General features: G+C 41.0%; 1 protein-coding gene across 2 annotated transcripts; it reads left to right on the forward strand.

Annotated features, from left to right (window-relative positions):
- Window positions 1-576: 576 nt before the first annotated feature.
- Window positions 577-9,961, forward strand: PSMG1 (proteasome assembly chaperone 1). Of its 2 annotated transcripts, XM_042788912.1 has the most exons (7): window positions 581-808; window positions 962-1,071; window positions 2,390-2,541; window positions 2,962-3,024; window positions 5,501-5,699; window positions 6,636-6,772; window positions 7,805-9,961. In XM_042788912.1, exons 1-7 carry the CDS (start codon window positions 687-689, stop codon window positions 7,877-7,879), a joined length of 858 nt encoding a protein of 285 aa, XP_042644846.1. In that variant the 5' UTR covers window positions 581-686; the 3' UTR covers window positions 7,880-9,961. The 2 variants fall into 2 exon arrangements, with proteins under 2 accessions (XP_042644847.1, XP_042644846.1); XM_042788913.1 differs by lacking the exon at window positions 2,962-3,024 and having other exon boundaries at window positions 577-808.
- The last annotated feature ends 2,790 nt before the right edge of the window (window positions 9,962-12,751 follow it).

Consider the following 12,751-nt stretch of genomic DNA (forward strand, 5'->3'; position numbering starts at 1 on the left):
CAGAACTGGCTCTTCCAAGCCTTGCAGAGAGCAGTTCTTCCATCTGGAAGTCTTGATCAGTCAGCATCCTTTATTTGCTCTGGCTGTACTCAGGGAAGTAAAGTGATGTAGTAGACCTGTAACAGTACTGTCTTTACTTACAAGCAGCTTAATGCGGTGCGTTTGTGGGGAGGAGGGGGCCGGTGCCGGTGTTTGTTTTAAAGCAGGACCCGAATCTGCGGCAGCGACGAGGCTGACCGGCAGCGCCAAGGGAGGAAAAGTACGAAACGTGGAGCGTGGGGGAATCAGTTTCTTCCAGTATTTAAAGACTTTCACGCAGTAGGCGTACAAGCGGACCCGAAGTCAAGCTACACCAAAGCCCGTGAGGTCCCCGTGCCCTCCCTGGCCGAGGGCCGGTACGTGTGACGGGCGCGCTGGTCCCCCGCGCCCGCTCCCTTTTCAGGCGGGCGGAAAAACCGGACGGTCGCCGCGCCCCTGCCCGCCCTGGGGGGCCGCGGCGGCACCGCCCGGGGCCGGGCCGAGGCCGGGGCGGTGCCGGCGGCGGGGGCCCGGCGGCCGCTCCGGAGGCCTCCGGCGGACCCGCACTATGGTCTGCGGCTCTGCCAGAGCGTCGCCAAGCGGAGGCGAACTCGGTGGTGCCGGCGGCGAAGCGTCTTCCCGTGGCGCAGGCGCGCTGAGCGGCGGCCATGGCGACCTTCTTCGGGGAGGTGGTGGTGGCGCCGTCCCGCGCCGGCGTGGACGACGAGGAGGAGGCCCGCGAGGAGAGCCCCGAGGACCGGGAGATCCGCAGGGAGCTGGAGAAGAAAAGGTAGCGGCGCGGCGGGGGCGGGCTCGGCCCCACGCGGCACCCCGGCCGCGCTCCTCGCCGCCGTGGGGCGGCCTCCGTCCCCCCGCGACCGATCCGCGGGGGCGGCCGGGGCCGGGGGAGAGCTGCTCCACGTCCCTCCGCGTCTTTTTCCAGGGAGGTCGACGTCCTCTGGACCCTGAAGCCGGGCGCGCCCACGGAGGGCTCTGCCGAGGGGCCGTTCGTGTGCTCTAGGCTGATAGTGGCGGTGGGACACAACGCCGCAGGTGGGTGGTGCCGGCGGCGGAGACACACCGAGATGCTGCTGCTCTTCTGCTGTTCGCGTGGGAAGGAGTCGGGTGCGAGTGTGGCAGCACGCTCCCTTTGCTGTTCTAGCGTTGGTCTCCGGTACAAGAATGGCCCTTAAGGGTGGCCGGGTGTGCGTGTAAGGAGCGGAGTTTTAACCCAGAGACAGCTGAGCTGTCCAGAGAAAAGCAGTTAGTCTGTACACGTGAAACACAGCTTCTGTTACAGCTGCTTATTGCTCCTGTCAGATCATGGTGCAATGGATTTTCAGTTGAAGGGCAAAAGCAAAGTATGTTTTGGTGTTGGATTTTAGTCGGGACGACCCTCCTTTTCCCTTATCTGACTTCTGCTTGGTAGCTTCTGCTGGACTGTCAGTTGGCAGAAGTTTCCTTCTAATAGTAGCGCGTTGCTCGCTGCAGTCTAGCATTTTGAAATAGGGATCTGTCAGAGATGTAAAATTCTGGATCAATAAGAAGTAATTTCTTTATTTTTTTAATGAGCTGATACATTTATTTTTTTTACTAGATCAACTAGTCCCTTTTTCACATTCTAATCCCCCCCACTTGTTCATAATGCCCCTCTTTTGAGGTGAGTATTTATCCATTAGGCCTGGAGTCTTGGAACACCCTCTCCTCGCGCATATACCAAGGTCTTTAGTTTTTTAATAACTGTTTCCCTGTGGATGTAAAGAAGTTTTAAGTCTTCCTTACATTTAGGCCACATCTAGATGGTGTTTAGGTGATACCTAAGTTCACTTTGCTAACTTGTTTTTAACTTGTTCGGGTTTTTCCTTGAAAAATAGCTAGATCTGTCTTCTGTTTAATAGTAACTTTTGACAGGGACTTGACTTATGAACATTTGATGTAGGATAAGACATGCATACTCATGTCTCTGCTTCCTAGAGCCTGTGTAATAGCTCTGCCTTGCTGGCTCAGTGAGAGAAACATGTTGTATCTGCTATGTCAAGAAGTATTAGAGACTTAATATTTACATCCTTAGTGTATACAGAAGGAATCAAAGTTGACTGTGGTGATATAATTCTTAAGAATACATGTTTTTGATGTTGGGCATCTCTGTATGTAGAACTGCTCTTGATCTTTTAAGTCTCAATATGGTGAGGTTACTTATATTCTTGATCTTTACTGAATTTGGTCAATAAATGTATGTTGATAAAAAATAAGTTACTACATTTTTTTTTTTTTACTTGAGATTGCAAAGAAATAATCTACTTCAGGTATTTATTTGTAGAACAGAGATTTTTATTCTTTGTAAATTGACAGTGTTTATTGGTTTTTGCAGCTTTCCTGTCTTCCTTTATTCTGGATTCTGTATGTTGGGAAGTAGTTGGAGTTGTGAAGTTGTGGAATGAGTGGTGTCGAACATCCAACACAACAAATGTCCTCCCAACAGATTCCTTCTGTTTGTTTTACCGATCAATATCAGATCCGACAGTAAGTGACTTATAGGCATATGAATTCCTCTGTGTTTTAGAATTCTGAAAAAGAGAGCAACCTTCATCTACCCCCTACCATGCCCAGGGCAAACAAAGCATTAAGGCTGCGGTATTCTGGATTAATCTTGCAAAAAAAATCTGAAGAGTCATTATGCTTGCCAAAACTATTTAAAGTTCTGGCATGTGAAGTTCAGTATCAAGATGATGTGTGACAGCCTGATTGCTTCACATGAGTTGTGCATAAAAAAATTCTTGTTGTGTGTGAAAAATTCTTGTTGAAATCAAGTTGAAGAAGCACAAGAAAACTGAACAAGTTGTTGGTTGCGGTCACATTATCTTTACACATGATTATGAGTTGTTGTTGTGTTCTTTAAACCACTTGCTTGTGCAACTACTTTTTTTTTTTTTTTTTTTTAAGGTTTTGTTGTGCCAGTGTAGTTGCTATGTTGCTGAGGACCAACAGTTCCAATGGCTTGAAAAGGTAAAACTGGCAGGACAACAAATTGAGCAATGAAATTTTAGGGGTGGGAATCTTCAACTTAATGCAAGTGCCTGTTAATCTCTGATATTCTAAACATGACAGCATTGTAAATAACTGCTTTCCTTGTGGCTTTCTTTTCTTAAATAATCAACATAGGACAGATTTACTATCTACAGATTCTGTGAAATTCCTTTGTTGTAGATGCTGCCAGTTGTATCTGCTGTAACTCACCAACTTTGTGCAGTTACTTCTTTTGGTCAGTTTTAATATTGTTGCCCTTAGCTACATTCCAAACTTTTCCTGTTCGGTTTAATTTTTCTATGGCTTATTTCAGCTGCCTTCCAGCTCTGGGAGAATCCTTCCTTAAAAAAAACCAACATAACTGCGTTTGTACGGCTGCCAGAGGATCACCAGACAAGCCTGTTGTGAAACTGATGGTGGATGGTATTTTTACTAATGGGTGTGTTCTTTTCCTTTCACAGGGGGCTCTGAAGGGAGGTGTCTCCAATGCAGCATCTGTCCCATTTGTTCATAGACTTAGTATGCTAAGTGCCTTATCCCAGCATCATTCGGGTGCACGAATGCTGCTGGGTCATTCAGGTCCCTCCAAATACCATCATGTTAATTTTAATAAGATAAAGCCACGAGGGGAATATTCTGGCTGTTGATTTTCTTTATGGATATGGGTCACTGCTTAGCCTCAAGGAAGTATGGCTTATTTTGTCTTGCTGTCTGTCTGCTAGCCTACCTTCCTTTACACCTCTGCTGATACGATGAGCAAGCAGAGATTCTAAAGCTATTCTGTTACGCTGGAATTGTGTAAGACCATGGCTAGAGCTACAAAGAGTGAGATGAAAAGCCGTGTGTCCACTGAGAGCAAGTCCTCAGCCTGAGCTGAGCGATACCTGCTCAGTGTAACCTGCCAGCTGGCCCAGCCAGCGCATGAGAAGGGTTATTCCGTTGCGAGGGGGAACCATACGAGCATCTCGGTGTGAGAGAGCCAGAGAGATTATAGGAAGGCAAAGGAGATGGAAAATTGTGGTGGCTGCACTGAACGATACAGGGTTTTCAGATCCAAGTTGGTGGAAAATTAGCCTTTTGTGGTTCCTTGGCTTGTTGAGATGCATTTGCTTTGGTGGGGGGTACTGTTTCACTTTGAAGTTTAGAAGCCCTGAGACCTAAAACATTCTGGTTTTGTTGTGTTCCATGCATTCTTGTACTTCGTTTCAACTGGGATCACAAAGAAAGATGATTGTGGTTTTACTGTCTTCCCCATTTGCAGTTTTCCAGCTGTTTGCACATGTGTTATTTCAAACGTGGGTGTTCACGAACAGTAGGAGTGTACAGTTTTACCAAGTCGATGTTCTTGAGTATTTTTAGACTTCATGGTTATTGGCATTTTTAAATACACAGCAAAAAACATTGTGCTGGTAATCTTTTGCTTGTTGTGTGAGTTACAGACCTGATCTGTATGTGTTGTAAATTCTGATTCACTGACCATCTTCACAGTCTCCAGGAATCAGATTTGTACTTCTGTATGTGTTTCCTCAGTAAGTGATCACTGACAAAATGAGAACATACAGATTAAAGTTTTGCAATAATGCATGCCAGCCAGTGTTTCCAGCAGATTAAATTGAAAATATGTGTGCTTCTGAAAAGTTATATCAGTTTTGTATTACAGTGATAACACACTCCTGTGAGGGAACAGTCAGCTTCCCTTCTGTGATTGGTACCGTATACAGAAACAGGCGAGTTTCTGTAATGTCTATCAAATTCCCTATTTCCTTATTGACCATATATCTGAAGAGGGCAGTGTAAAGGGAAGGTGCAGGTTTATCGTGCTTCTGCTCATTTTGACATGTGTTCTTTAAAAATAGTGGAACACTGTGCAGCATGCTGGTGTTTTGTGATGGCATGGCATGAAATGGCTCCAAAATATGTTTTGTACAATGTTTTTGAAACTCTTCTTTGAATTTGAGGAAGAGTGTGGAAAAATGAAGGTTCTCTTTCTTAATTCAATTTGAACATAATGAAATTAAATTATTTAAGACTCTAAGTACTGTAGAGCATCTAGGGAGCACGATTTCAATTTCAGATGTCTCACAGCTTACTAAGCTGCCTTTCTGTCATAAGCAGACTGGTTTTATTTGGAGTCCTCATTTGTTCTACAGTCAGCATTAGTAAGAATAGTAAGTATTAGTATATTTGCAGGTGAATAGAAAGTGATGGAAAGTTAAAGCATCTCAAGAAAATCAGTAAACTTGGTAAATGTTAGTTGTTCTTTCAGGTTTTTCATCTCCATCCCAATAGCAATGCATATGAAATTTCTACCTGAACTTTGTGATTTAAATTTTAGTTAGACTTGCAAACCTGTATTAAACTGCCCTCAGCACTGAAATGGAAATGAACCTGTCTGGGTTTATGTTGTTATTGTGAGAAAATAGATTTTGATTATGTGTTGACATCTTTATTTCAGGTTTTTGGCTGTATACGAAAGGAGGGCTTGCAAGTCACCATTCTGTCAACGTGTCCTGTAGCTGATTATAAAACTCAGGAATCCACTTTAACACTTCCATCTCCATTTCTGAAAGCCTTGAAGACAAAAGAATTCAAAGAGCAGGTGTGCTGCCCACTGCTGGAACAACCTAACATTGTGAGAGATCTTCCTGCTGCTGGTATTTCACAATTCTAGTTATTTACAAGTCTGCTGGTGGCAACACAAAATTCACTTTGAAGGACATCCCACTGCAATTTGAATTTTTACTTAGTTGTGTGAACTGGCTTACAAGTCAGCTTTCTGAAAATTAATTCCTAACAGTTTGACATCTTACACGTTGCCTTGTAAAATAGGGAAAAATTTCAAAACCACCCATAAATCCTTTTACCCCTTACGTGTGGGACTTAAGTATTAGTAAAAAATTCTTCAGTATAGCCTCACAAAGCGTATTGTATATTGGAGTTTTTGGGCATTTTACTTATGAACTAAGTGTGTTCTATTAAGAGCTCATCTGCGCATCCAAACTGTAGCTTATAAAGTCCTGCCTGGATATTACGGGTAAAGTAGGTTTGCCAGTGCTAGTGATCTACCTTGTGTAAAAGTTAGACTCGGTTTTATTATGTAATGTGATAAAATGCCAGATTTTTATTAGACAGTACCAAATTAGGCAGGAGCTAAAAGTGGATGATTTTTCTAGAAAAAGTTTATCTTGTTCGCTGTTAGTTTTGAGTTTTTATGTTTGGTTGGTTTTTAGTTGTCTGGGGTTGTTTGTTTGTTTGAGGTGGGTTTGGGGGTTTTTGGTTGTTTTTGTTTGGTTTTTGTTTTGTTTTTTTTTACAGAAGCTCATACTATTTTTGTTTACCAAGAATACACAGTTTCCAGTTAAGATTTTTTGCCAGGAAGAAATGCCAACTGCATTTTACTAATTTTTAGTGTTTTTTTCTGTACCTGAGAAATGAAGGATGGCTGGTCTCCCAGTCAGGAACCTCAGTAGTTAATTTATAAACTTCAATGCTTTTGAAGTTCTGGCCAGAACAAGTGTGATTTTATACACAAAACTGATATTACTTCTCTGCTGAATGTAACACACATTTTTCTTTTGACTTGTATTTAGTTTTGAGTTACTGTCAAGTATGGCAGGTTCCTGCAGTGCTGTATCAGTGTTACACTGATATCATCAAACTGGACACAGTTACAATTGAAGCCTTCAAGCCTCTGCTTTCTTCTAAAATCCTGAAGAGTTTAGTCAAGGTAAAATTTTATATTTAAAAATTATTGGGAAGTTTGATCTATTTTTGTCTGTCTTTCATCTCTGCATTCTGCTGTTGATGTGCCCCTATAAGGATTCTACCTGAAAAGGCAGAAAAATACAGACTTTAATGACAGACAGCAATGATTTCTGGTATAGTACCTGCTGTAACATCTGTTTGTAAGTTGCTTAGAAATAATGAATCTGTATGTCTCTCAAAACTCATTTTGACTTTTCAAGCTATTCTAGTGGTACTAGTATATGAGGGTGTGATTTCTTGTGATTGTTTGAACTGCAGTTTCCTTTGGAGGTGTCCCACATTAAAACCTTTAACTATCTATTATTTTTTTTTTACATTCATATGGAGGATGGCTCTGTTCTAGGTCTGCATCTACCTGGTTTGTGCCTTATGTGAAAGCTTCTTAAGAAATTTATTTTGACCTATAACTTTTTTTCTTGAATTAAAAAGCTGAATTCCTAAAGATGATTCTTAACAGTTTTACACTAATCAAGCACCTGTGAAGTCATAGCATTGTAGCTACTAAGGTGAATCTTTGTCTGAAATGTTTATAATTGAGTATAGGTGGTTCAAAACACTCTCAGTTGTGCCAGTTGAACTTACACACGAACCTCTTCTGTCATGTAAATGTATTGAAGTGTTTATTTCAGCTTTAGATATGGGGACTGCAAGTTAGTTTTCATTACAGCTTATGCTATTCTGCTGAATAAGTCTAAGAGGCTAGTACATACGTGTTTAAACTGATGGAAAACAACAGCAACTATGCAGGCTCTTCCTCTTTTATACAAGCGAGGAGGAATGCAGATTAACAAATCTCATTCTGTGGTTGAACTGCAAATTCATTTGGAGCCTTTAGCAGGTCTCTGGATACCTTCATTCAGAAGATCCGAGTTTCACTCACAGTTTTCATCAACTGATACTCAGAGTAATAAAAATTGGAATAGAGGACAGTGAGGTTGTTTTGTTTTGTTACCAGCAATGTCTCTAATGCTGATTTATCTCTTCCTTTTCCCAGGATGTATCTGAAAGCACAAAGATTTTGAAGAAGTTACTGACAACTAATGAAACTCACAATAATATCTATATTTAAAGAGGACATTTATGACGCAGACTGCACTTTTGTAAACTCCAGTTTCTTCTGTAAAGGACATTTTGGAATTGTAGTTGTTTCCTTAGAAGTGGAATAAATTCCAGTAGATTTTCTGCCCTCATTTTTGTTACTTTCACATTCATCACTACAAACACATATATTTCTTCTGCATGGCTTGGGAGACTTTCTTCTGGAGTGATTTTAGAAAAGATAGCCTGAATATGAAAAGCAGCTTCTTTTTCCCCTCCTGAAGGGATAGTCTAATCTAAATGTATACCTTTTACATGTAAAAGCAGAAATGCAGTTAAGGAATTATGTCTGTATCTAATGAGAACACCTATTTTTTACTTTATTTTGAGACAAATGTTTTCCAAATATTCGATCCTCTTTAAAGATTTGACTGTGATGGAGAAAATATGATCTGCATCTTTTTACATACGTGTATATTATTTTGTCTGTGTCTGTGTATGAATGACACATATATATGTACATGTGCACATTTTTTATATATGTGTTGATACGAAATATAGTAAGTAAAGTATGGTAAAGGTATTTAGAACATAAGGGTAACAGCTTCAGAGTTCTCTACCAGGTTTTACTTTGACTTGCACTGGATGCCCAGTGGACATACTTGAACAGCGTATTCCTTTGACAGAACCGTCATCCCCCCAGGTTTGAAAGTGGTTGGCTTAGTCAGCACCCACTGAAGCAAGTAACCCCCGGCTTCAGCAGGCCCCCTACAGCTTCTGGTTTTGGAAATTTTTAACTGTACACTGCATCACATTTGCAACAGTAGTAGAATATTTTTGATGTGGATATCAAGTTGCCTGTCAGTTAAGACACTGATTTATAATGCTCGAAGTGGTAGTGTATTTGGAACATACTGAAGCATGGAGTGCAGGACATGGTTCCTTCTTTTTTTTTTTTTTTTTTTCATTTCCCGTTTCTGTGCAGCATTTTAATTAAAATCTGTTTGTGTGGGTGATTGGAGGTGAGAATTCTCTTGCTCTGAAAGAGTTGCACATTGATTGCACCATTTTCTTTCTTGCTTAATGAACATGTTTGATTTGTAATAAAGTACCTAACGAAATATATTTAATAATAAAAATGCAGGCTCTTACAGGAACTGTAAATATATTTCTAGTGCTGCTTTTATCACCCATGGAGTTAACTACCTGGTTTTATGCTGAGGTATGAGAATACTCTTAAACACCTTCAATAATAAAGGCAAACAAAACACTCTAGTAACTCGGAAGATGCAATTATAAAGACTGAAAACTGGTGCATTGCCAGAATGCTCCAAAGACTGATTATTCTTGCTTAAGGGTGTGATAGCTCTCCATAGCTGGAAATGTTAATGTAGAATGGTGGTGTTTCTTACATTGGATACTACTGAGCTACTGGTTTCACCCTGTGTATCCAGGTATGTTTCTGTGATCCACGTCATAGATGAGGTCAAGCTTTGTGCAATAGTAGTTCTCTCTGGTGTGACACTACATAGGCCAGGGCATGTGCATACCGTGTACTGAGTAAGACTCCTCCTTGCCAGTGTCAGCTGGGTTGTGCTGTATAAATCTGAAACGTCAACCTTTTCCAGTACACGTTAAGTACTATAGGGCAGTGAAAGGAGATACTTCAATTTAAAATTCCTTATGTCTTTTTACGTAATTTGGTGTATGAAGTAGCTCTCATTCTCCCCCTTAAATAATTCTGGAAGCATCAGAAATAGTGATGCCTGAGGCCTGAGTATCTCGTAAGATGTGAGCATTGGCAGAAGAGTTTTTCATAGCAGAACATTGCGAAGTCATTTGGTTTTTTGTTTTTTGTTTTTATTTTTTTTTCCTCCTTCTCTGCTCTCCAGTATCTAGTAAGAGCCTGCAATAAGGTTTTCTTTGTTTCTAACAGCTGCCGGTTTCTGTAATACTTGCAGGAGTGTATAAACTTGTCAAGTGTGGCAGATGGCTTCAGAAGCCTTGGGGGAAGAAGCACATTCTTGCTTGCATGTCTGAAATGAGATTTGTTTCATTAAGGTGTACTGGTCTAAATGCAAATAATGAAACCAAATAAACTATTAGACTGGAAGAGTGTTTTTTCCAGTTTTCAGATCATCAAAGCCACTTGCTACCCATGTTTTTGGTTGGTTTTTTTTTGTTTGTGGTTTTTTTTTTTTTTTTTTCAGATAACATGGAGTTTTCTTCTGAAGAATGCTGTCTTCCAAACAAGGACTCGGCCAATTCTCAAGTTTAATCTGCTTTACCACACTGCAGAACGTATTTGGTAGGCAGACTTGTTCTCATGTTCCTCAAAGGTGATGGGCCTGACCCAATTCTTAACAAGCTCTTTAATGAGGCTCCTTAGATTTTGACCTGTAACATGTTGGTGTCTGTGCAGTTCAGGTCACAGGTATATGAGTACAGGACTGTACAGGCAGTTAGAAGGTAATGTCCAAGCCACAAAATCTGAGGTTTATTTGAATTTGTTACAAAACCTCCGTGTTTGAATGTCTAAAACAGCGATATACCTGCTATTCTGCTTTCATTTTGCATGTGGTTATTGTGGTCACGCACAGTACAGTGACTCTCCAGTAGTAAAATTCTTGCAGTCTCTTGAAAATCCAGCATTATGCCCTGCTCTCTTTCCTGAGCACTTTTCTATCCCTATATGTGCCTTCTGGATTTGACATGATGTACTAGTTCCTTCCTGTACAATTTCTCCTTCCTGTGTGCCACCAGCAGGAACACTGGTACAGTGCACAAAAGCGTGAGCCCGAATGTGCCTGTTGGAGCCCAAGCCTTTTGTGGCACTAAAGCAGTAGATGGAGCTCACATCCCAAAGGTTGCTTTCAGTGACCGCCTGCCTCCTGCCCAGTAATGTGCTCCCCGAACCTTGTTCATGTGCCCCTGTGTTCCCACTGCACAGCAGAGACGAGGTAGAAAACCCATCCGTGATGCTGGTGCATGATGCACGTCTCTTCCCCATTCTAGGTGAAGGTCTCCTCATCTTAATGTATGGCTCTAGCAAACAGTTTAAATCTTCCTAGACTCCAGTCTTCTCATACTGGCAGCAAATATCATAGGCTCAACCCTGCAAACTGCTCTGCTGCTGGAACCTTGGAGGAAGAACCTCACAACATGTAACTTTACAGTTTTGATGCCAAAAACTGTATTAAAGCGTTTGGGAAGTCAAGTAGGCAAAATTTAGGAAAATCCTAGAAGTTTGTCTTGCAAACTTTAATTCAGTCCCAACCCAATGCCTGAAGATGTTTGCATGTTTAATTACAACGTCAGGTGCTTTTTCCTGGATAAAGCTACCCTGCTAAAGGGCAGTGCTCTATTACATCAACGTGGAGGGGAGGAAGCTCGGAATGAGATTGCTGGTTTCTCCTGTGTTGGAGAGTGTGATAACTGAGGCAAGTGAGTATGGCCCATAAAGGAGGAATTTGTTTCTGCCTCAACTTCAGGCAGGAGTTTCTTTAGTAATTCTAGGCAAGCCCTGTAGATGACAATCTGACATGCAACTGGTAGCTGTATATTGTGGGTGAACAAGCTGAGGTACCTGGAACCTGACTTGCTGACAGGCACTCGCCAGATGAATTGTAAGAACAAAGCTGGGTCAGGATGCTGAAAGTAGAAATAGAAGTATTATAGTTAAACTTGAAAATGCTTAAAATGTTGCAAGTAATGAAAAAAGATTTCTTAAAAAGGCAAGCATTTTGTTCAACCTCAGATGTTGTGATTTTTTTAAATGTTCTATGTCTAAAACATTGAAAAATCTAAATGAGCTAAGAATGAAATGAAAGTAGGAGAAATTAACAATTTTTATCAGTGCAATCAAATCGGCATTTTTTTTCCCTTTAAATATTTTAGACTATAAGTTTTGACAGCTGCTGCACATAAGAGCAACCAACATTAATGGGCACTTCTGTCTAGCCTAGTGAGGTCAGAGCTCTGAGGTAAGACTTTCTTATTTTATAGGAAACACTGAGATGCAGTTGATAGATAGCCTAGAATAGTTGATGAGCAAAAGTACTTGAGAGTTCCATATAATAAATACTGTGGGAAACCATTAACTCGCAGGGACAAAAACACAAAGCACTTGCTTTGATAGCAAGGTATCCTGAGATGTCTTCAGTGAGGGAAGAACACCACAGACCCTGAACAGTGTGTATGTAGAAGAAAGTTAAAGGTTGAATGGCAGGCTATAGTCTCAAGTTTTTTACTTTCAAATAATCATGTAACTAAGTGTTTAAATGTTCTTTGTATGATATTTTATGTACTTGCCTGCATAATTGCTTTGAAGCAGCAAATGTTTTGCAAGGATAGTGATATACCTTCAAAGGGCAGTTTCTAAACATAAGCGTTTACTGAAGAGACCATAGAGTCTTCCCCTCTGTTTTAATTAGAGGATTATGGCATGCTCCCTCATATCCTAAAACCACTATATTTCTTATGTTCAGGACTGATCTTTTTTCATGGTCTACTGAAATGAAAGCCATCTTTTTTTCCATCAGCTTTATAGACTTTAAAGCCAATCTGCTGCTTCATAGGGAATTAACTAAAGGGGGAATGAACAAAATAGTCACAATCAGTAAAGGCAGCAATTTGATTACTGAACAGATGAATGGTGAATGTACAGCCTTGCTTAAAAGAGCAATAAAACCTGTGGGTAGAAAGGTTGTAGCTGGAAGGTTGCATGCGAACAGAGGCAGCCAGTATGGAAAGGTAAGAGCACAGTAGCAAAAACCTTAGCACTGACCATCCTATAAAATTAGGGTTTGAAATGGTGGTTGTGAAATGAAAGAGGTTGTAAGGTGGTTTAGCTATTCCCTGCTGGCCTGAGTAACATTTTCACAGGACACAAAGAATGCCTTTG

The sequence above is a fragment of the Tyto alba genome, unplaced genomic scaffold (assembly GCF_018691265.1).
Source record: "Tyto alba isolate M040663 unplaced genomic scaffold, T.alba_DEE_v4.0 Super-Scaffold_14, whole genome shotgun sequence".
Taxonomy (NCBI): domain Eukaryota; kingdom Metazoa; phylum Chordata; class Aves; order Strigiformes; family Tytonidae; genus Tyto; species Tyto alba.

What these genes read in the sequence shown, in the direction of transcription:
- PSMG1 (XM_042788912.1), top strand. Translation starts at nt 687, where the DNA reads ATGGCGACCTTCTTCGGGGAGGTGGTGGTGGCGCCGTCCCGCGCCGGC. An exon ending in AGGGAGCTGGAGAAGAAAAG is followed by an intron (nt 809 to 961) that starts GTAGCGGCGCGG and finishes GTCTTTTTCCAG; the next exon opens with GGAGGTCGACGTCCTCTGGA. An exon ending in GGTGGGACACAACGCCGCAG is followed by an intron (nt 1,072 to 2,389) that starts GTGGGTGGTGCC and finishes TGGTTTTTGCAG; the next exon opens with CTTTCCTGTCTTCCTTTATT.